The sequence below is a fragment of the Vanessa atalanta genome, chromosome Z, assembly GCF_905147765.1.
Source record: "Vanessa atalanta chromosome Z, ilVanAtal1.2, whole genome shotgun sequence".
Lineage (NCBI taxonomy): Eukaryota > Metazoa > Arthropoda > Insecta > Lepidoptera > Nymphalidae > Vanessa > Vanessa atalanta.
Genome location: NC_061902.1, coordinates 9,328,462 through 9,355,230, shown reverse-complemented (window position 1 = coordinate 9,355,230; position 26,769 = coordinate 9,328,462). Strand labels below are relative to the sequence as shown.

The window sequence follows — 26,769 nt, the reverse complement described above, 5'->3', positions numbered from 1 at the left end:
TTATATATTTATAAAAATTGCTTTCTTTTTTTATAATATGCCTAGGCGGGCGGTTAATTATGATAAGTAGTTACCACTGTCAGACAGACATTGGTGCCGTAAGACATTTTGAGAATTCCTTACATCGCCATTGCGCCACCAACCATAGGAACCGAGTGGCTATGTCGCTTTTGTCTGTAGTTACGCTAGCTTACTTACCTTTCAAATACTAAGTAAACACAACAACGAAAAGTATTGCTGATTTGTAATGGAATATCCTATGAGTGGGTTGTGTCTATCCATCAAGTACATTTCTTTTTTGTTTTAGATGACAATGTATTTTATTAAATATCTGTAAAGTTAAAAGTGTATATCCTGACCAATTAACTTTTTATAGAGGATGCTACACGTTATACATCTTCAAATCAAATGACGCGGCTTTGACAGTACTATTTAAAATATTTAATACTAAAATTAAATAATACGTCAAGTTCGTGACACGCTACAGAACCCTGTAGGTTCTTTAGTTACGCAAAGTACATACATTAAGGTTGTTTGTTCGTTCCTTTAGCATCTATTTTTGCTGGAAAATATAATTTAATTTATAAATATATCATATTATATACTGTAATATACGAGCCACATGCTAGGTGATGGTACAAAGTCACGCAGCTTGGACAGGAACGGAATGTCTTCGAGTGTATGACGTAGGTCAATTATTAGATTTCATCTCAGGGTTCATTCCTAAAACTTAATTGGGAAAATAAATATTACACAGTCTAGTATTTAATACAGACTAAGATAATTCGTTAGTATAATTGTTATCCAATTAAAATTTGTCCATCACCTTTCATTTCAATGCCATATATTTACGTCGATTTGTAATTAGTAAAGACTTTGATATAATTAGCAGCCTGTAAATTTCTCACTGCTGGGCTAAGGCCTCTTCTCCCTTTGAGGAGAAGGTATTGGAACATATTCCACCACGCTGCCCCAATGCGGGTTGATGGAATACACATGTGGAAGAATTTCGTTGAAATTAGACACATGCAGGTTTCCTCACGATGTTTTCCTTCACCGCCGAGCACGAGATGAATTATAAAAACAAATTAAGCACATGAAAATTCAGTGGTGCCCGCCTGGGTTTGAACCCGAAATCATCGGTTAAGATGTACGCGTTCTAACCACTGGGCCATCTGGACTCTGATAAAATAATATCATTATATTAGAATTTGTTAAAAAGTTGTAATTAATAATTTTAATAAAAGTAAAAATTTTACCGATATTTGTAAAAATACATAGGCGTTTACGTAAAAAGAATTGGAATATGTCCAACAATTAACGTGCGTGACTGACGAATTCGCACACGTACGCCATGTGTCCACTACTTGTGACGTTATTCATTTCGGCAATTAAACTACGCGGATACTTTGCACAATTATAACTATTATAGTAATTCACACTCTTGAATTCATCCGCGTTGATTTTATTTTTATAGTGACGGAGCTTTAAAATATATTAAGTAAATATAAAATCATCTTTTATTTTCTTTTTTCGCAAATAATAATATTTATTATCACTTTTAGTAACACCTAAAAAACCTAGTTGTTAAACTATGTTAAAGTGTTTAATGTTTCTCAAATTTCTCGGTATCTATTCTTCTGAAAATATCTTAAATTTATATGAATTCTATATTATACGTATCCATTTGTATTTTTACTTTAAAGGAGTTTTTTATATTTGATTTCGAAATCGTATAAAAATATGAAGCCTAAAAAAACTTAATATATTTTATCCACTTAGAATGTTACAAACATTTTTGGGTCATCTTTGAGATTTGAGATTATTTAATTGAAAATTATAAAAGCTTGTGACTTGTGCCTCGCAGTACCGGCAATAAATTTAGTAGTATTTTTTTATTAGATCATTGATTTGTATTTTTATTAATTTCTGTATCCAAGGTGATACACTATCAAGCAGCAACACTTCGTATTTTTGCATTCCGGCTTGAAGGTGGAGTGTACCAGTGTTGGGCACAAGGGGCATAAAGTCTTAGTCCCCAAGATGGTGGCGAATTGGCGATGAAGGGCTACTTAATATTTCTTAAAGTGGAGGTAGTAAGTGCTGGTAGTTTCTCACCATCACCATATGTCAGTTTGACAAATACAAAATAAGAAAAAAAACAATGTTTCCAGTTTTGGAACGGTTTAAAATAAAATTTACCGTTTAAAGGTAAACGTTAAATAATTAATATTTCTGGATTGATTTCATTAATCTTTATCGTTTGTGTTTTAAAACGTTATTTATACTTCAATCTTGAAATTAATAATACCTAATAGTCTAGAATTTTTTTTCTTGTTTTCTATAAACGAGGAGCAACAGTTCTAAGCTTATTTGCTTTATTTCTTTTAATTCATAATTACTAACACTTTAAAGTCTTCGAATACACTTTGTTCATCATTGAATATAATGTTACGGTAATATCGGCGCATGTATAGATAAATGCGGTGTTAATAGATAAATAAAAATATATTTAATAGGAATAATTATCACCATTGGCTTAAAATTTACTTTGCCCTAGCGCGATGTGCAAACTGCATAAAAAAAGAAAATCTTTCCGCCACCTATCTGAGGTCAATCCTCCTTCTCAATCAATAATGACTACTTCCGTAGTTTCTGTATTTGCAATATAACAACAACGTTCCATAAACGCCAATTTTATTTTTAAAATCAAGACTCGAGAATATATTGTATCGGGGTGAACCAAAGGTTAGTGTGATTCAGAAACCTGTTTATTCAAACAAATTTTGCAAAAGTTTTTATGGTTTAACTATGACCATATATTCGATTGATGGATTAGTTGAACAAAAAAAATCCATTAGTTAGTTAGTACATCAACCACTGATCGAGATGGGGAACGGTTACTCTGTCAGGGACCACACGAATTATATACGAATGAATGTGTCTGTAATATATGCCTATCATATTATACGCTGATGTAGAATCATATCACAAATATAATTTAATTTAATTCACCAAGTTTCTCATTTGTCACGTACTGTTTTAGAATAGAATCGTAGAATACATCCAAAATGATACTCGTGCTAAATTTAAAACAAGTAAAGGAACGTCGATCTCCAAAGAGATATTATATGATTAATGAATTGTAAATTGGGTAAAAAGTCCTTGGGGCTGGACTGCTTTTTTATTTTGAAGATATTTTAATCGGTTATAAAATTTAATTACTTCATGAAACATAAGATTTTTTTAACGATTTGCCATTATTTTAAAATGTCATTTTATCCATTGCGTTATTATAGAAAAACAAATACGTACGTATAAAAGCATGTTATTTTTAAAAATAGAATTTATTTATTTTTTAAATGACATTTAACTAGTTATTGAATATCTTCCTATAAAGGAAATGTATAGCTATAATACCTTTTGTATATTCTTCTTTAAGTATATTATACCGCTAAGCAGCTATTACCTAATATTGTTTTTCGGTTTGAAGGGTGAGTGAGCCAGTGTAAACGAAGGCACAAGGGACATAATATCTCAGTTCCCAAGGTTAGTGGTGCATTAGCGATGTAAAGAATGGTTAAAATATCTTTATGTTGACAAAGATTAATAGTGACAACATACCACCAGGTGGCCCATTTGCCCGTTCTATATATTTAAAAAAAACACTAAAGTTTTTGATATTCAAAATGGAATAGTTTAAACGCGTAATTAGAATAATAGTTTTACTTGACTTCCCACTTTAGATTCATATGAGCGTCACCAGCTGTTCACGTTGGAGAGCACTATTCTTAGGTCAGTTTATTTACTTATTATTAATAATGTCTTATTGTTTTAATTTTTTTAACGAAGAGAAATATTATAATGTTCCAATGTAAATGTAAATATAAATATTCTTTTAAAAGTTTTTTCAAGAACGACCTATAAAGAATAATATTTTAGTGCAACTCAAAATAAATAAGCCCCTGCCCTTATATGATGAGTGGGTGATACCCAATTAGGCGGACTGGCACAAAACCCTACTAACGAGTAATGATGATCTTTGAAATTTTAAGACTTATTTTTAACAAGCATCCTGCTTGTATGCAAAACATCTCCATTATATTTGAACTCTAAAGTGCATAAACTACATAAATTACAAAAAAGCAATAAGTGCTTAAAAATAGTACCATTTACAAAAATGTTGAGAAGAAAGTATTTTTTACTGTTTTAAACCGTTGAGAATTGTAAGATATCGGTAATAACGCGTGTCAGTTATGCCCTTGTACTTGGTAGCATTGGCTACTTTGTGGAACACGACTGCGAACAACCAATAGGCCGTTCAATAATAATCAAATACACATTTAAGCATTAGTTACGGCACAAGGTGAGATGCTTAATTTTTTGTTCCCTTTAATTTATTCACTTTTACATTACGAATTTTAAATATGGAATAAAATCATTTGGAAAAATGATATTGGCCTAAATTTATAGTTATATGTTACAATTAATTATTTTTACCAATAATAATATCAAGATCAGATAAATATTGAACACGGACCCGAACTGAAGGTTCAATTTAGATATTAAAAGACATTTGTTTAAATAAACACATACACATCGTAAAATTGAATCAATAACTAGAGTGCCTCGATCCTCTGCTAATAGATACCTACACTATTTTTCTCGCAAGTAGCATCATAACGTCATATTGTCGTTTTTTGTGCTGGTTATAAACTTCTTTTAATATTACCAAATATTCCAAATGACTAAGATAATTTAGAGACCTGCAAGCCTCACGTTTTATGATGTCTGGTAAAGTTTTATCTAAGACACGAAGTAAAATTATAAGCTGTCGTAATGTATAAGTGCAATCCAATCAGCAGTTTTTAGTGAACAGGATTCACTTAATAAATAAATAACTTGTTGATGTTCCTTGTGTCTTTCATTAAAATTGTTTTAATTTAAAAACAATAACAAAACATGTTATTGGAATAAAGTCTAACAATATAACAGTGATTGATTAATTGTCAATCAATAAAATAAATAATCATTACGAATATTGCATGCATTTGACTTTGATAAAATCGTTTGGTTCTCTTTACCTAACCGCGCGGAGACCAAAAAAAGCGTCATGTTTTTTTAAGACATAAACTTGTTCGAATATGTACTGTGATTCACCGTGTACATATAATTATCTAATTGTAGGTTTGGCTGTACGAGTGTAATTTTTTTTTTTTGTATAATATTTCCATTGCTGTTTTAAAACCCACTTAAATCATTTACTATTAAATATTTTATACTTATATAACGTATCTAATTTATATTTTCTTAAGAAATGAATTTATTTAAGTAATCAACTTATAGGAGGTCACACCGGTTATTATCATAACCACGTTACAGTTCTCTCGGTCAGGGTTTATTTAACTACCAAGCGAAACCTTCTCAATATTGTTTTTTAATAGTTTTAATACTTTTGAAATGAATGTTACATTATTATTTAAATAAATTAAAATTAGAAGCTGTGGGTGAGATTAACTCTGGTAACACCATTAACTTCTCATTTGGCGTCCTATCAAATTATTTGCGTTGCTCTACTGGCTTATTGTACAAATCCTAAGATTATGGGTTAGAATGACAAATTATTACTATTTTCCTCCCAATAATTATAAGTAGCCCGGTGTTACTACGGTGCAAGTATTTTGCGTTGCATTATAAACACAAAAAGGCGTTCGAAATGCTTTTGATCAGTCTCCGGTCTTTTCAGATTCAATTACTATAACATAAACTTGTGCATTATATTCTCCTTCGGGTTTTTTAAACATTATCACTCGTCTAAATCAAATCTAATTAAAATTTCAAAAATTTTCGCTTATACTTTTACTTGAAATGATTCACGATATGACATTAATGATATCAATGACAATATTAATATTATTTATCGGCTTATCCTTTCGAGCGTGCACTTTAGGCCATAAATGTATTCATATAATTATATTATATATATAATTATATGAATACATGTATACCTGTATAATGTAAATGTTTATTGCTTTTTTATCTATTCATTGATTGCTCGGATAATATAACGTCACATCTCGAATAAGTTAAAATAATTATAATACGAATGAGCTTTGAATCAGTGTGTGTGTTATTAAGTAAACATTCAAGGCTATAAATAATATCAAGAGTAATTAATTGGACAATATTATGTATGTGTTATAGCATTATGCTATTTGTTCGGACTTGTTAATAAAATGTATTTTATTTGTTTTAATTGTAATTAAAATAGCGTTCACTACAATATAATTAAGTTCATACACAAATGAACTAGAAATATTTAAATTGCCCCTGTGGGCAAACTTTTTTTTTATTGTCTCCTATACCTCTTTTAACAAATAGAACACAAAAATATGCTTTTAATTTGCTAAGCTGTGGGAATAGCACTATCGAATTTATATATAAAGTTAGAAAAACATTTCGGATATTTTGTATTCCTGGTATAACACTTATTGATACATCTCTATGTTAGAAATAAATATTTTTTGTAGCTGTTTTTTATTTAAATACTATATATTTTTGCTATGCTGCTATGTTATCGATTTAAACAAAGTATGGTAGAGTAGATTGTTTACAGTTATAAATGGATCCCGATCCGGGATTTAAATCTAGGAAATCGTGTCCTGCAACCGTATAACGTAGTTACTGTGCCGAGGCTAGGTATATTATACGAAAAGAAAAACTCGAATTCAAACCTTTATTTAAATCATTCTAAATTAGGGCGGGTTTCTAGTAAAACAATTATGTTCGCGAGTCAGTATTAATGAATAATTAAATCTCGATTTAGTAAAATGTAGGACACCCGTTGTGTGAGCGTTTTAAACTGTCTTTTTATATTAAAAAAATTATACTTTTTATTGTCATGATAATACAAGTATAAATAGTGAGCAATATTATTTGTGTTTATATCGGAATTTTTGTGTCAAGGTATTTTGTTTCAAATAGAAATTAGATTTTTCGATTTTAATAAGTAAACACGTTGTATCAAAGAGACTTACATTATAGATTTAACAAGTGTTATCTCGTACTTCCGTTCATTAACGCGTAATTGAGGTTGTTTATTTGAAGTGTATTTGTAAATTGTGTTACTTAAGCATCGTGACAATAAGTTTCAGTGAAAAATTGTACATTATTATAATTAGCCTTCATTACTGCTTCGACAAAAGACGCAGTCTCGTTACGTTGTAATGAAGGTATCATTACAACTATATTATGATTTATGAAACCTATGGTATATTATTTTAGAATTACTAATATGACACTGATTCATTTATAAATACCCACCTCTTATTGGGTTATATTTCTCATACGATAAAGAAATGCTAGATAAGTTGATGGTTTCTTATATATTATGTTCTTGGTTTCGTTTCGAAATCTGAATAATGGATTCAAATCAAGGTGAGGCAAAACAACGTAAGGAAACTTGGATAGGTCTCAATATAAGTATCTACCGCCTCGAACTAGAGCAGCGAGGTGGAATAAGCTCTAAGCCTTCTCCTTAATTAGAGACGACCAATAATAAAACTACAACGATACATTGGCTAAGTAGTATCAACACTCATATTTAGAATATGTCATAGTAGTTTTTTAAAAACTATAGAAATATATGTGTAAGATATTATTGATCAAAAAATGAGTACAACCTACGTCGTTCAGACGATATTACTGTATTAGCAAAAGTCACAAATGATCATATTACAGACAATGAGCTTTAAAACATGTACGTACGTACACGTATACGTAACATATACGTACAGTTTCTAGACAGGTATTGTGACGGCCAACGTTCACTAAGCAACTGTACCCACCCACCCAGATTCTACACAGCGCCATCACTCGTGTTTTACTTTCGGTGATATAATATAGGCGTCCTAACTCAAAATTCATGATAATTGGTACACATTAATCGTTGGGGTTAACACGAACTACGATTTTACTCGTCAGATGCAAAACGGCGTGGTAAGTGTTTTATTATCCAGAATATTTAAATTGCAATCACTTTTTTAACTTTTACCAAAACGTCTTATGATAAAAATGAGATTCGATTTATCTGAAAATTAATGTCCTAATTTACAAATTATTTACTAATCGTAATAAAATTAATATCACTTTATAAAATCTGTAAACACTCTTTGCTAAGGACAGCCAGCCGACTAACGAGAATAATTATTTAAATTCATCGAACTGACCTTATACAAGGTGTTAAGGTTCGTTTATATTTTTGCGGAATATTTCGTTGAATTTGATTTTAATTATTAATAGTTGCAGAAATTTACATAAAATATTATTGGACATTTTTTTAATTGAATGAAAGGGGTTTTCCGAGCAGTCAGGCTGTTACAAATAAAATCCCAGTAACAGCCCGAATATTGGAATTTGAAAGTGTCTGCACTCCCGTCCAAAGTCGTTGGTGCTGCGTTTGAACTCTTTCTCATTGTCGTCGTAGAAGTCACAGTTTAATTGGATAAAGATTTTGTTAGAACAATTTTATTATTAATTTCATCCTTTACAACTTGATACCGAAAATCAAAACGATTGCTTTACCTGTTGATATACGTATATAATTCGCCACCAACTTCTGTTCACTTTGATCAATGTAACCGAATGAAAAGTTAAACATTAAACGGGCTACTGTAGTTCGTACTTTTTTGCTTTGACCATTTTTCTGTATGAAATGGATTATTAAAAGCCTCACTGACACTGGCAGGACAGATCATTATCTCGATTCCCTGGGCTACGGAACTTGACTAGTACAGAGCGTGGCTATCCTCTTTTTCTTTACATTATTAATGCAGCTCTATATATGTATACAGTTGCATTTTTTATGTAGAAACAATATTTTTGGACTGATGTAATCGAATACATTGGCTAAGGGCTACTAGCTTTGAATTTGAACGAATGTGTTTCTAGCTTTAGGTCATTTACTTTAGCGTCTAAAGTTTTAGCTTGAGATTGTAAATATTGTATACAGTTACATCAAATTCAACGGATAAGTACTTTTCAAAGATTGGTTTATGTGTAAATTGATTAAAGCAAAACTTAGTTGGTTTTTGATGTAAGTACGTGTTATACAAATTTTTGAACAGATCTAACATTATTTCGTTTTAGTTCAGTGTATAAGATGATGGATTGTGTAAAAAAATTACGATTCAACAAAAATAATAGCGTATGTTGGAATCAACATTTCGATCATATCTAACTGTCGAGTGTCAAATTAATTTGTTACCGATTAGCTCTGCACAGTATCAACGAGTTATATATACATAAGACCAATAGATGAAGGAACGTGTCATAGTGAATTTGACACGTGCGACACAAATAACGAGCATAAAATAAAATAAAACTAAAATTATAAAAAAAAAATAAAGGAATATGAGATATGTATGTGAATAGAGGTGAGTTTTTAATAGACATAGTTTTGCTAACACGATCACAAGTCATTGAAATGATTTCGATATTAATTAGGTGGGGGTCGTTTTTATCTACACTTATTAAGGAGCCTCGCGCGTCGACTGGTAATGTGAATCTTCCAATAGTTTTACATAACATAACATAAGCAGCCCGTAAATGTCCCACTGCTGGGATAAAGGCCTCCTCTCCCTTTGAGGAGAAGGTTTGGAGCATATTCCACCACGCTGCTCCAATGCGGGTTGGCGGAATACACATGTGGCTGAATTTCGTTGAAACTAGACACATGCAGGTTTCCTCACGATGTTTTCCTTCACCGCCGAGCACGAGATGAATTATAAACATAAATTAAGCACATGAAATTTCAGTGGTGCCTGCCTGGGTTTGAACCCGAAATCATCGGTTAAGATGCACGCGTTCTAACCACTGGGCCATCTGCCAATAGTTTTAATTTGAAATAAAACCTTACATATTATTGCGAAGAATTTTGTTTTGATAAAATTATTTAACTATACACATAATTACTACCATCTTACTTCTAATAAAATATTGCGTATACACTTACTATAGACATAACAAAATATTCCAAGTGAAACTTCTTTAGAATCATCGTGATTTGAAAATCGATGTAACAAAAATGCGTTTCAACGAAGAGACAAACACATAATAATAATTATAGTGATCTAAACGCCCTACAATTGCCCGCATCCACCATCACACTTATACACAAAGCAGTTATTCTCAACACTTGCCGTTTCACACGTAAATTCTTGTTATCATCATGTGCTTAACTCTACACGTTGGCTTAGGCTTTGTATCTGTTTTGTTACTCTTCTATAAGGGAAGTAATTATTATTCAGTTGCACTTCTAAAGTGAATTGGACAAACACACACACTCTTTATATTTTATTTTGTTAATTTCTGTATATTGAATCCTGTTATTAATCTAAAAAGCACATGTTTTAAATGAATCGTTTACTATAGATAGTTATCACGATTGAATATTGGACGAGTTTATAATCATGCCCAGAAATGTTTACAAAAAATCTCCGCTTTTGTTTTAATACGATAGGATCTTAATATGTCTTGCAACGGTATTAACGAACCCTGGAAACCAACTTTATGAACTACGAACTGGACGACAGTTAAAATGTCTTATAGTAGTATGATACGTATAATGTCAGTTTAAACGTATGCGAAGCCTTCCAATCCACGTTGCCTAACTGCAAGTGTCAAGTCTATAAATAACTATTCATATGTTAGGTCCGATACAATGAAAAAAGCAGATTATGACTTTCAAATTAATTGGCACCGTTATATGAGATGATTCAAAACAAAAGTATCTTTAAGAATAACAAATGCATATACTACACAACTAATAGTAGTTGTATAATTTTTTATTACTTGCTACCCGCCCCGGTTTTGCACCGGTATAATAGAGCTTACGTAAACGTTCATATTTAAGAACATTACATATACATCATACATTAGCAGCCTGTAAGTTTCCCACTGCTGGGCTAAGGCCTCCTCTCCCTTTGTGAAGAAGGTTTGGGACATATTCCACCACGCTGTTCCAATGCGGCTTGGTGGAATACACATGTGGCAGAATTCCGTTGAAATTAGATACATGCAGGTTTCCTCGTGATGTTTTCTTTCACCGCCGAGCACGAGATGAATTATAAACACAAATTAAGCACATGAAAATTCATTGGTGCCTGCCTGGGTTTGAACCCGAAATCATCGGTCAAGGTGCACGCTTTCTAACCACTGGGCCATCTCGGCTCTAAGAACACTCAAACAAAGAAATATTTATGTTTTTAGGGCATAGTCCTTTCGCGATCATACGCAAAAAAATAAGTCATCATAATTTATTTACGACCGAATTAATAGACATATATCATTATTTAAATATATAAATGTTTAATTTGTTTATTCAGATTTTCATATATTTATTGCTGTAATGTATATATGTGTTTTAAAGATAAATATGCAATGCATACAAGACATAGATACAGTAAAGTAAATACATCTGTATAAAAATCGACAAATATAGTTTCAACCAGATTAATGATAAATAAATAAATAAATATTGGACAACATCACATACATTACTCTGATCCCAATGTAAGTAACTAAAGCACTTGTGTTATGGAAAATCAGAAGTAACGACGGTACCACATACACCCAGACCCAAGACAACAAGGAAAACTTATCCACTTTTTCTACATCGATTCGGCCCGGAATCGAACCCGGGACCTCGGAGTGGCGTACCCATGAAAACCGGTGTACACACTACTCGACCACGGGGGTCGTCAAATGATGATTGTTGCAACCAGATTCGAACTAGCAGCTTGATATCAAACCACTATTTTTCGATATAATAAGCCAATTTGAAATATTATATGTATATTTTAAATATTAGCGACAGTTGCTTCAATTTGTAAAAAATAATACTAGTACTATTGCGTCAATATCCACTTTAGCAAATTACGTAACATTTTAATGTTTATTAGAACTGAAACAAATAGTAGGGAATTGTACGTTTGTAGCAAATTGCACACCTTTGGCATGGCAGCAAAATTATAAGTCAAAGAATGTCTAGCAATGATTGTGTTATTATTTTCTTTTATATTTTGATACATTTTCCTATGATTATACAAACAGTTACTCGCTTTGTTTTCTATTATTTCCACGATATAAAGTCAAAGAAACCGTTCTCGATATGTTTTTGATATTAAAAAGACTTTTACAATGATTATTTCTTTTATTGTTTTAGTTTATTTATATTTAGCAGTGGCCGCTAAGTGGTCCAATTTCGACTGAAAAAAATTGTCAGAAATTACTCAGACAATTTTTTTTACAATTTTTGACAATTACTCAGACAATATTATATAGTTATTTTAAACAATTTATAAAAAATGTATAATATATGAATTTGCCCTTTTCAAAAATTCTTCCTACTTTTTCTAAACCGATTGATAAAAATAGTAGAAAAAGGTAGTAAAATGTTTTGTCTTTACCCATTGACATAAAGATTACCTGTGAGATATATATCAGATTTGACTTATATATCTCTCAGGTTATTAAAAGATACAGGAATAGTAATATCGGCTAATAAGGAAGGGGAAGCAAAGGTACAATGAATCTATCGACCAGCCGCGTCCTTGACCGTAATGTCGTTTTATACTCCTGCGATTTGCAATAGCAGATAGAGATCTGCTCTTCGTGTCTAATCAAAAGCTTCAATAGACATAACATCAATAATAATAATTTTAAGTTTCATGAAATAAATTTTCTTTCGATTGTCCTTAAAAAAATAATTGAAAATAATTTAATCATCTCCCATGTGATTTATTAGAATACTTATATTCGTTTAAGCCAATATTAATGCGATCTGATATAAAAATAGCCAAATATCGCTTGAATTCGTTCTATTATAGATCACGCCAATATCATCATCTTCTTATCATCACCTTAGTAAGTGAACAGAACTCTAGTTATGTAATATTTACACGATTATGTAATCGTTAAAAGTTAAGATTGATTTAATTTTTATATTTAAAATTGAAATTACGCGACTTTTAATTAACGTGCAATTATATATACGTTAAATAATAGCAATCGTTTAAAAATAAATGAACGCGAGCAAACTCTTTTAAGACTTTTATTAGTAAAGATAATTAATTGCAAGTAAATACTTCGAAACTAGATGAAGGTAGTCCGGAGCGAGACAGTTTGTAGTTACCTACATACATACCTACATGTAACGTAAGCGTATAAACCATATCCATTTTATACGTATGCCTCTTATTTGCTCTACTTACAGAAAACAGGTTAAATAACAAGGTGTTTAGTACTTTACTACTACACCGTACTGATATTGTAAAGAAAATAATTTTGATTGTTTGCGTCATTTTACAAACTAAACAATCAAATTTACATAAATCCTTCCATCACGATACAGAATGTATTTTCGGATATATGTATTATATCGAAGTAGTTGGTTAAAGTTTGTTATTTTATAATATAATAGTAGGACTAGTAAGAATAAATATATCTCTTTAATGTTACGTTCATATGTACTATATATGTAATTGAGGTCTCGTTACAATTATTATATATATAACAAAAATATGTATAGTTTATGTAGAATATTTAAAGGTATTATAAAATTATATTATTAATAAAATATAATTAAATAGTAATCACAGTGTAACCTGTTATGATTAAGAAGATCGTATGAGAATATCTTCCTAGATAGATAAATCAACTAATCATATGCCACTCATAACCAATATAACCAACCAACCAATTTATTCATATAAAAATATATGAATAAATTGGTATTTACAATTTTAAATATTAGCTCAGCGCTAAGTCAAATGTTCTTATATTTAAATATAATTTCGTTGATAAAAAATTACCTCTATAAACTTTTTTAATGTAACTTTAACGTAATTATTAATTACAGTTTCCTTTAAGATCGTGGCCATGAGATCGAACTTTTCTTGTGCACTTTCAAATAAAATTATTATTGACTATCGGCCTTAATAATAAGAGCTGTCTAATAAAATACGTTACCAAGTGTTCATTTAAATAAACATTATAGATTTAAAGGTAAAATTTCAGAAATATAGTATTACTTAAAATATTGTAACAAAAATAGTAAGAAAGTATTTATTTATAATGACAATCAACTGTTAAATAAATTGATCGAATAGCTCATGCTTACGCGCGTATTTATAGAGCTGTTATGCGGTGTGAATGTTACACTATAATTAACGCACCACGTGACGCCATGCTGTCTGATGTACCGATATTGGATACTGGAGGCCACAACATGATAATTATGTCATAAGAGACCGAACGCACATTTTATCGTTTGCCGATTATTAGTTATCAATAAAAAATTAAATATATTTCAAACAGTTGCAGTGTTATTATACCGTCTAAAGATTTAAAAAAATCGATTTAAATCGGCTAATTTTATTTCCTATGATTTATTTATGTCACACACATAAACAGTTTATAAAATAATAGCAAATTGTCATTGAATCATAGTTATTATAAGTGACGTCACGTAGGTTGTGGTCGACCCATATTTTAATACTTGCTGGTAGGGTTTTGTGTAGGCCCGTCTGGGTTGGTACCACCCACTCATCAGATATTCTACCGCCAAACAGCGGTGGTCAGTATTGTTGTGTTCCGATAAATATATATATATATATATATATATCTTAATAACGGAAATTATAAGGAATATATCGACACAAAAAAATATCTTTTGTGATTGTTTTGTGATTATACATACCATTTGTCTCAACATCTATAATATTAAATTGCTTGCTCAACAGCCAAGATTGCCAGAACGGTTAGTTAGCTTTAAAATACTTTTTGTTGATCTATTTCGATCATTATTATAATATCGGGTAGAGCATCGTCTCGCTTAGATTACATATTAAATTGTAATGACTTAATGACTCTAAAACTATTAACTTATTGGAATTAATTTCTTTTAGGTGGCTTACAATAGAGTCAACTAGTAGAATTGAATTCATCACGTAATGAAAACACATTATGTCCCCTTCACGAGACGTACCACTCCATTTTTCTTTGTATCTATTATATACGGCTTAATACAATATTTCTTTAAGAAGAATTTTATTTAACTATCTTCAAACATTGTTAATTTATTTCATTCTGTCTGTTATTTCATATCTCTTTTTTCATTGTCTGTGGCATCTATGGAAGCCCGAAATCGAAGTCGTTCGAGCTTGTAATCCTGTTCGTCAATTTCGTTCGATCCGTAGTCAAAATTACATACAGTATCATCCTAGGAATATAACAGGCGTTTTTTTTAATCTATATATAAATTATATATAAAGCGAAATACCACTCACTGATTAATGATGAAATCTCAGAAACTATAACACTTACAAACTTGAATTTCAGTAGTGGGCTTAGACTATTAGTATTAGTAGCCGCTAAGAACGGATTTTACGAAACTCCACCCCTAAGGGGCTAAAACAGGGTCTGGAAGTTTGTGTTTTATAAATTTCGCGCGGGTAAAGCTGCAGTTTCAGCTAATATATATATAAGTAAATTTGCTCTTATATATTTTAAGAGAAAATAAAGTTACTACTATCATCTCTATTCAATTGTTGGTAGGGCTTTGCCAAGCAGCTTTCCTTCGTATTGTTTTATTCTGCATCGAGCTAGTGTAATTACCGGTACAAGGAATATCATTTATTAGTTACCATGGCTATTTAATAATTCCTTATAAGGCTAATGCGATTTGAATGGAATGATTTTTTAACATTTCCTACGGCGCCAATGTCTGTAAACTGTGTTCACCGCTTACCATCAGAGGGCCAGTCAGCTTATCAATGTTATCAAAAAAAAAAATTAACGAAGAGAACAGCTTCCGTCTCAAATAGCTACTAACTTAGATAGGATAAGTCGGTATCTCTATGTCTAGTATTATTTGTACCTCATATAAATATCGTTGGCAGAAAGCACTTACATTTTCGGAGCACAGTTATCCGTAGAGTTCTTGTTCGTTAAAATTTTTGTGCATCGATCATTTGAAAAATGAACGACAGACGACAACAGAGTAACGCAATTATCGTAACTAAAAAAGTTCTCTGCGTCTGTTGTGGTCGATATGTCTTTGTAAAAATTTCATATTTGTAATTATAGTAGCGCTTCTTGCGCTCCGCCGCGTATCCTTTTGCCTGTAGCTGTTTTGTCTGGTTTATTTATTGGCTTGCGAATTTTATGCAAATTTTGGATTTATTTCTTCAATCTTTTTTGAAACACCTTTACTTCTTTCAATTATAACGGTAGCATTTGTATAATGTCGTATGATATCTTGCCGAACTTTTCTCAGTAAATAATTTTTGAATTTCCCATGATATAGTATCAAATTAGTAGTATCATGTTCTTATATGTTTCATTTGCAACGAGTTTGCTCTGATTAATCTAAGCTCTGAAGAATGCGTATTCTTCACTTCCGCAACAGAATAAACAATGAAAAATTCTGTGTTTATTTTTGTCGTTTCGAATGTTAAGCGGCGATAATATTAAAAACTGTATTATTTTTGTTCATCATTGTGATTCTGTAAATATTCACTCATGAAATGTTGACAACTGAGTTATGGTGATTACGTCATTTTGATGCGTGTATCCGATAAATTACACAATTATTATAGGCAATGCCGCATATGACATTTTGACTATTCGTGTTTTTTCGTCTAGAACAACTATACTGTTATTTGTTGTAATATAATGTTGGCCCCAAACGCGTCGCTCGGGTCGAGCCAACGCTACGCCTTACTACACTGAATATAGACTAATTGTAAATTTATCTTTTTGTCTCTTTTTACGGTACTAAGTATTCTACTGTTTAGTTTCAACAACATCGTCCCAATTCAGTCAGCCAAAGAGGCTGGTTTTTGTTAAATAGTGTTAATGAGTAATCTGGCTAATCTTGAGTATTTATTATCTGCTATTAGCTGGAAATAAGCTTTCGAACTATAGTATTGACCTATAGTTCTAGTTTAATTGACAGTCAGGAAATGATCAGAGGTCCTATTGTTGAAGAGAAGGTTTGAAAGTTATTCCAGCGAGGTGTAAAGCGTTCTGAATTTGAAAGAACTTAATCCAAAATGTAATGTTTGCCCTGGATGTTTTCTTTCATCACTAAGCATTAGTTAAATTATAAATACGAATTATGCACCTGAAGAGTACATGCTAATTAACCTTCGACTTAAGCCTTTCGTTAAGATTTACATATTCTAGACACTGGGTCATCGCGACTACTAGTTCTGGCTTCGAACATTATATGAATTTTATCTTTTTTTCATTTATAAATAAAAGCGTGATAAGTAAATTACAGGGATTGACGTTTTCATAATTGTATTATAGTAAAACGTGCAAAAGTAAAAGTAGGCAAAACGTTGTGTATCTGCATATAAATCAAGCTAAAGTCTATTTAAAACAGTGCGAGCTGAGCTATGCGGACGACAGAGTAACGCAATTATGCGTTCCCGTAACATGATAGAGGTTACTTTTTGTTTTTTTTTTTAAATACTGATGGCTAAAACATTATATAAGCTACTTTGTTTGTTAAAAAATTTCTAGCTGTTTTAGCATGAAGTCAGCATATTATTATCATTATTAAAAATATGTATAAAAAAGGCTGTATAAATATGGCATAATGTATCTGATTCATTCAATTTTGTGTACATTTTAGGATACGTACTATTTACGTACTTAACTTTGTGTAAAACTTAGCAGTTATATTGTTTAGATTACTAATGGTACCGACAGGGCCTGGAAATGCACGTGACAAGCGGGTGGGCTTTTGCCCCCTCTTCATTTCCATAGTTCTTCGCAACCCCCATAATCATATTGGTTTCATGAATGCTTGGACAGAGGAGCGCTAGAAACGGCACATGATTCCTGAACTTAAATATTTATTCTGTTTCCCTTTACCAACAACTCCGTAGTCCACTAAAAATATTTATCAAGAAATTCTACGCGCTTGCAGGCCAAGATTACTGAAGCCTGTTCCTGATCCAAACTTACTCCAAACATTCTAATATAAGGGCTTAGAAGAAATTATTAACATCTGTTCATTTTTATTTTTTCCGCGGGACTTGATATTACGACGAGTTTTCATTCAGAGCAAGGATTACAGATGATTCCACGAATAACGCTAGGGTTAAAGATGATTCCACGAATAACTTTGTAGAGTATGATGGTTTTATACGATATATTATCGGACATAGAGTTTTATTTATAAAGGTTCAACGATTTTGTAATTAAATTAATCAAGATCCAGCGAATCGATTTAACCGCAGTTACGATTAGAACAGTAGATCGGAATCGGACATTATGTTTATTTTTTTTCTGCCTACGTCTTGTAAAATACCTGAATAGATTATAATCATATATTTCAAAACTTAAATATAAAGGTGGGTTGCAGGTAATTGTTGGCCTCGCGCTTTTGAAGATAACACTGCTAAACCTATAATAGCTAGAAGGCTCCATTCACTGGAGTAAAGTTAGTGGCAGCCTTTTTACTTCTGTTTTTACTTACGTGGAAAAATAACGACAGCTGTTTTATATTTTAACTTACATAAAGTGTGCTATTTTAAGGTACTACATAAAATGCTTAGCATATATTAAATAGCATAGTTTGAAGTATTTAAGTAAATTTGAACCTAAAAAAATGACTTACATCCTTTTTGAATTATAATGTCTACAATAAGTCTATAAAGTATGTAAAGTCTAAAATAAGATATTTATTGAGCCGGAAAAAGATTACGGTTATCGTTTATCGCTTCTTAAATCATTTTCGTACATTATACAAGTAATTGTATAAATATTATATGTTATTTCCTATATATCCCTTGTGGATGAAAAACATGTGAACCAACAAAATTGATAGAAATAAATTATGTTTAAATAAAATCAGTAAATTAGGAGTGAAATTAAGAAAACATGACTTACGTTGTAAACGTACACATATATTATTAGAGTATAGAGCGGCGTAGGAGAGATACTCATGTCATGACGACACGGCATACAAATCGGTATTACCCCGAAGGCGCATCAATGGATGTTTTACATAAATAAAATAGTTTTGTTATGAAATTAATAATTTATGATCTTTTCACTTATTTCATCAATACATCATATCTGATTGTTAATGATGTTTTAAAATCATTATTTGATATCACCGGTGCAATTAATAATATAGAAAAGAGTTAATTTCGTTAAAATTTTTGTACTTACCCACATACATACATATATATACACGTTTATTACATACGTACACGTGACAGACGTTTCATAAAATGTTCATTCAACAGGTATGTTTCCGGAATGCGTTTTATTGCACGGAGAAAAACAATCCGTGTTCTTTGTTTGAATTGATATAATGTAATTTTCATGAAAAAGAATGACAAAGTTTATTTTGTCGTACTGATGCTGTTATTTGCTAAAAACAGTTAAAACAAATATTTATTTATTATTAATTAATTTTAAGGCACACAATTTTTTTGATGCCTAATTCATCAGAGAGTTGCAATTAATCTGGTAATAAATAATAAATTTATTTATTCTATTTTAAATTCACTATATTAATACTTCCTATATAAGCATTTTAGGCGAATATAGTAATTAATGTATGTTTTGTCACGCATCACTGGTGCACGCTGGATAGGTACACGGTCCGGTGAAACTTTCATGACAGGAATTGATATACGTACATCCAAAACTATCAGCGTCCCTGCATCATCTTCCGCCTCGCCACAGCTCGAGTTTAACGATAATGTCAATCAGTTTGACATCTATGTACGTTCATTTAACAATTATTTCTCTTTTGTCTTTTAAATTGGATCAACAAAATCACATACATATAAGAAAAATATTTTACTATGAGTGTACCTACATAGATAGATAGTTACTAATTTAAGAAATAATGAATGCTTAAAATAATAATATTGAATTTAACATCTAAATGTCTATTTTTCGAAAGGTTTCGTTACGCAGGACGTTTAGACTGACCCTGGCCTCAAGTCATAGCGTATCTTGCTTCACTTCTAGAACGCCATCGCTTTTATGTCTCGACGTACAAAATAAACCAATTACAATGTCCGCACAACCTCAAACTCTTCACGGACATTAAATTACTTACCTCTACCATAACATGCATTTTAAATTAGTAACGGTATGACATAAAAACGTAAGACTGCTATTGATGGAACTGATATCTATTCTAATATTACAAATCCAAAAGTAACTCTATATGTCTGTTACACTATCACGACTAAGCCCTAAATTGAACGTTATGAAATTTTACGTAGTGTAAGCCTGTATAAGGGCATAGATATAAGGACAACCCGTACTCGGACATAGGCGTATATGTTATTGGTTTTTCGGTATAAATTGTATTTGGAGTCGCAGATGCACCTAGTGTAATATGATAAATATGAATAGCCGAAAGAATTTAGCTTTGCCGTAGTCAGGTTAATACAATATATATGAGTTATATCAACTTAATAATTATTATTTTTCTAACAAAGTTGTTCTAAACTATTATTTATATTCAAATTTTACAGTTTTATACTTCATTTCAGTTGGTACAATATTCTCATCGGGCTTCATATTAAATCTGCCGTTGTGAATGCCCGCTTTAGTGTATTAATTTAAAACCTTTTAAGCGCAGTTGCTCGTGCGATCAACGTACTCGTAGGATTTAGGTGAAAGTAGAGTATACAGTAGTAGAACTGGTAGGACGCATTCGGTGATAAATGGATAAATTTATAATATTTTTTGTGATTCCTTGTTTATTTATTTTAATTTTATACGTATACTTATATATGAACATTCGTTTTTTTTCGACTACATATGCTTGGTTTGTTTACACGATTTAGTGAAACTCGACCAACTTTATTTTATTCAGTTCATATCAAATATTAAAAAAATACTTTTTAGGAGAAAAACGTTAGTATTTATACTATAATCTCATTCTGCTCTTTAACATACTGTAACTGTGCAACGTGCATTCGTATGTTGACAATAAATAATAACTAAGAAAAGCAACTCGACAAATATTTGAAATGTAATTTGTAATTCTTATAAAAAATGTGATTTTAAGCGGCTGGTTAGAACGATTAATAAAGAAAGAAATTTAATTTATTTTTGAGTTAATATAAATCTTTTTTAGTTTTTTAATGAGTGTAGAGAACAATAAATAAATGTTCTGTATTTAATTCGTAATCGCTAAATCGAGCCGTTATTATTTAAAACAACGATACTTTACTTACTTAAATGTATCGTAGCTAGTCGTTATTTATTTAACTAATGAAAAAATGGGATGAATCAAAAATAAAATTACAATGAATTGACATTACAATCTTGATGATTTAATTCATAAGATATAAGAAAAGGAATGACGTAGGTTTATTTCATTCTAATATTTTTTGTTCATCAGATGTATCCAGTTTTAAGCCTATTACGAATTCGGAAACATATAGTTGCACATATTGAAATATACGTATATATGTTTTTTGAATGAACGATTTTTTTTTATTACCAGAATATTTATTTATTAATACGTAAAGTAACGACTTTGCACCCCTTTTACGCAGATGGAGGAGTGCAAAATCCTAATATTTATATATAATATGCATTAGAAATACATACAGTAAATAAAAAAAAATCCTTATAAATTACTCGCCCACATATATACATACTTAATATGAAAATTGAATATTAGAGTTACGTTAATGTTGCCTATGACAACTCGCTATATTATGTTTAACGACATGTTTTTTATCTGAGATAAATTCTTCCTACCTTTCGAATTTATATAATATACTATTTCGTTCGTTCAGTATACTCTTTAGTGAGTTCATTCGTTCGTTTAGTTCGTTTGCAATCAGTGATGGTGGAATTATATCGGTCATTTTATTCGGTTATGTACATTTTAGTATTTATTACAAGGAAATTTGCAAAATAAGAATAAAATATAATATCATAAAGATAAAAAGAGCGTAGATTTATTCATTTATATAACCCAACAGGCGTAAACAAATACCTGAAATTAAATTATTTTTAACGGTTTATTAAAAATCGCCCACTGTATAGCAATACTTGGTATTGTTATAAACCGGATTGAAGGGTGAGCTAGCCAGTTATTTACAGACACAAGGTACATAAAATTCTAGTGCCTAAAGTTAGTGGTGTATGGCGATGTAAGGGATAGGTAATATTTCTTACAATATAATGTCTATAGGCAATGTTGAACCTTAACCATCAGGTGGCATTTCATAGACTAAAATATTGTATATTCCAAGATATTAGAATTATAACTTATTATTAGTAATCATAGGTGACAATGTGACGTACTTACGTCAATATTGAAGTGATTTCATAAACAGATATTCTTGATACACGCTCCTTATTTTGCTCTGGCCACGCTTCGCATGTACGTACCTATGTGAACCGAATTGCATATTACATTTTTTAATATGAAAATTTTTCAATAGCTGTTATTAAATTCTAGATAGGAAATTGGCAGTGACTTTATGCTGATATGATAATTAAAAGATGCCTATTTAAATATAGTAGACAAGATATTTGTGTTTATTGATTTTCATTTTTGACCTGTTATTTTTCTTATATAACATCAATGTTATTATTTAATGAATGACATAATTTTGTATGCATTTGTTACGAACAATAATAATAAAACTTAATTGGTTCATGCGACCTTAATGGTTCAAAGAACTTTCATATTTATTTCATTATCAATTCTACTTCTAATATGACCTTATTTGACAGTGACTATTTTGTTTACTAAACAATGTTTTGTTATTGAAGGGCAATTTAATATTTGAATCTGTTACGTGTCATTCGAATGTTTGTATAATTAATGAAAAACTTCTTAACTGTAAGAGTAAAATTTTCATTAGGTACTCAATATCAAAACGACATTATAGGAACTTTAAAGAGGTATGTTGGGTAGAATATGCTTGTTTGTTCTTCAACTATGCATATTCACAATATTTTAAGGAGTAAGGTTTTCTTTACAATGAACAGAATACTCGAGATCACTTGTGAAATATTGTATGGTATCTGTTAATGTAAATTGCTTTTGTTTGGGTTATATTGTATTTAGTTTTCGCTTACATTGTAATTTTTTACACTTGGTGGTAGGGCTTTGTGCAAGCCCGTCTGGGTAGGTTCCACTCATCAGATATTCCACCGCCAAACAGCAGTACTCAGAATTGTTGTGTTCCGGTTTGAAGGGTGAGTGAGCCAGTGTAACTACAGGCACGAGGGACGTAACATCTTAGTTCCCAAGGTTAGTGGCGCATCGGTGATGTAAGTAATGGTTAATATTTCTTACAACGTCATTGTATATGGGCGGTGGTGACCACTTACCATCAGGTAGCCCATTTGCTCGTGCGCCTACCGATATCATAAAAAATATATATTTAAAAGCGGTCATTTTAATCTTACCTGGATGATTTTTTCAGTATCTCAAAAAAAATCCGACAGCAAATTGTTCAGACAGATTAATTCCTCTATTTGTCAAACCATTTTAATTTCATTGTAGGTATTGACAGCTTAAGTTGAGTGTTATTGATAAAATCAATTAGAAGTAATGGTAGAATAAAACATATTCGAAAATTTCAATATATTATAAAGTCGAAATTCGACTACGTGGCGATCACATATTCTTCAACGTTTGTAAATTTGTTCTAATGAACCAAACGTATTTAATTGCACGAACTATGAATCTGGTATGAAATATTATAATAATAAGATTTATAAATAACTTCAAAAGTATATATCTAATAAGATAGAAGATAGTTCATTTTGCGGTTGTCGGCGACGGAACGAAGACCATATTATTATGCACTTCATTTACATATTCTTTAGGATTTATAATAAGTACTACTAAGTAGGACATAATTTGTTGCAATATTTGTTTCATGTACAAATCATTCAATCAGTATCATCAAATCAGTTTTCTAGTTTATTTATACAAAGTATACGCAAACCGTGACTTCATTTTAAGCCGACTAAGGAACGAATTTGAATAGGCTTTCGAAAGCTTAAGGCTACCGTTCAGTATTCATGTTAATAACTGAAACAGCACTTGAAATCCTAATGAAGCACGGTAGCTGAGTCTCTCGCAGCCCTGATCGTCACATCAATGAGATCCGGCCATATACGTATGTATGCGTTGATTGAAAAATTAATAATTCCTTGTACCGTTGAACGACAACGATTTATATTTTTTAATCGGTAATGTGTAACTTTTTAAATGTTTAATATTCATTGACGGTTTTTATCAGTTATCCCATCAATCGTTTAGTATTACGACATGAACACGATGGTTCCATATTGAGTATATACTCATGACGTATGCGCTAAAGCCCTGTCATTGTTCTTAAATTAGGGAAAATTCGATAAAAAGTTCGATATATCACAACGCGACATCGATTCAATTAAATGCATATACGAATTAGTGAAGTGCAACAAAATTACTTCATCTGAATAAAGTAAAAAAGTATAATTACTTATAAAATTAGAGTAGAGAGTAGTAGATATGTACCTACTAATTAAAATATATCAAGACTAAGAGTTAGTTAAAACGCGCTAATCTCAGTACGTGCTTATAAAATGCTACATTTTTTTCTTTGTATCTTTGTAAATAAAGCAAGAAGTTGAATTAAATTTCATCATCAAACATTTCGAACCGTTATATAATAAGATATTTTTATTTTGTACCATATTAAATATTATGTTTTATTCAAACTTCACTTAAAGCTAATAAGCGCTTCAATATCTAAAGGATATCAATATTAAAATTCCTTTTTATAAAGCAAAAATGAAATATATATTACTTTTTCTATATACCTATTGGTTATAGTAGAAGCTTATGGTATCGATTTTATCTTTCATGTATTTGCAATTAGTAGCATCAAAAGACTTTATCAACGATTTCATGAGATACTATTTTGCAATAAATATATTTTACTACTGTATGGAATTTATTTAATTATAAAATTTGTTAAATAATTGCGCAGGCTTTTGCCTTACCAATTTAAAGCTATTGCTTACTGAAATTTTTGTGAGTATGGTGATGAAATTTAAATTTTCCAATTGGGTACTTTTTTAAAGTATTATTAATCGTTTTTTTCTAGAAATAAGACAGTAAGTAAAAATTGACGACCTCCGTGGTGGAGTAGTGTTTACACCGGTTTTCATGGGTACGCTACTCCGAGGTCCCGGGTTCGATTCCCGGCCGAGTCGATGTAGAAAACAGTTAATTCATTTTCTATGTTTGTTTGTTTGGGTTTTGTGTCGTTACTTCTGATTTTCCATAACACAAGTGCTTTAGCTAATTACGTTGGGATCAGAGTAATGTATGTGATGTTGTCCAATATTTATTTATTTTATTTATTTATTTAAGTAAAAATCAAGAATTTCTATCTTCTATTTTTATAAGATTTAAAATATATATATAAGAATTTATGTTATTCTTTGTTCGTAAATAATCTCATCTCAACTGATTTATATAATTTTAATTCCATTGTTATCATTAGGAATAAGGAACTTACTCTCAATCATTTTATCATAAGCGCATTAGCGCTTTCGAGGAACTTATATATTAACTTGAATCGTGATTTTGTTTTCTTAATGATTAATTACAAAGAATATTTATTATATATATTTATTTTATATATGAGTTATTATATATATTTATGAGTTATGGAAAATCAAAGACTGAGTATTTGTTAACAGTATAATTGCGAACTCTTTTTAGGGCACGTTTTTATGAACATACCTACTACTTGAGACATTTTTTGTTTTATTCAATTGGAATATCTGGACTTATGGTATCATTGTGATTTCAGTTACAACGATGTTTTGTTATATAGCATTAAATTCGAATCATTTCATAGTAATAAAAGTATATATTTAATTAGATAGCAGGTAAACTGCGAGTTACTTCACGCATGCGTCCTCTAGTGCATCACAATCTCCCGCCGTCAAAGTTCTCACAGTCACAATCGGTGAACCATCGTATCGGGATGCACTTGTAATCTAACGGTTCCTCTAGCAAATTTATTTGTGCTCAGGGCGAGGGACAGGACGAGTTGCGTTTGGACGAAGAAATGGATCGAGTTGTTTGGAACGAAGCTACTCAGCCATCTCGACTGCAGAGCACCAGCGCACCAGTCCGAGACATAGCTGCGCCTCCGCCGCCTTACTCTCACGGTAAGTTGAAGGAACTATTTCTTTGTAATTAAATAAATTTAAGAATTGACATTTAATTTACTCTAGTCTTAAAATGGTAATCTGATCTTAAAAGCTTCGTACGGTGCGAATTTCGAATTGCGATCATTCTGGTAGTTGAATATAATTAAAAATTGTACTTTTTATTCTATTTTACATAGGTCTCCAATAAGAATGAAGAAATATTAAAATTATTTCTCTTTGCATAGCGACGTGAAGATAGAAAATATTTTTATTATAGCTTAAAAACATAAACCTCTCAATTTACAAAAAAAACGTAAATTAAATGTTAACTTACTCTGCGTGTTTTAAAGGTTATTTAACTTTGGCTTTACCTTTTTTATTGGTTTTATAAAATAAACAATATAATTTTTAAGATGTTTTCATTCAGTTTTTATAGATGTCTAGTTAACTATACATTAACAATTTGTCTGTCCCGGCATCGTACGGGTAAAATTCATACAAAGTTAATTCTCCAATTGATTCCCCTTAATG

At 30.8% G+C, this 26,769-nt stretch overlaps 1 protein-coding gene across 2 annotated transcripts in view; it reads left to right on the top strand.

Annotated features, from left to right (window-relative positions):
- The window catches only part of LOC125075820 (anion exchange protein 2), a 57,021-nt gene that overhangs the window by 8,869 nt on the left and 21,383 nt on the right, over window positions 1-26,769 (top strand). For both annotated transcript variants that reach the window (XM_047687596.1, XM_047687595.1), the window contains exon 2: window positions 26,118-26,256. In XM_047687596.1, the coding sequence (XP_047543552.1) occupies window positions 26,118-26,256 (139 nt within the window). The remainder of the gene's footprint in view (window positions 1-26,117; window positions 26,257-26,769) is intronic.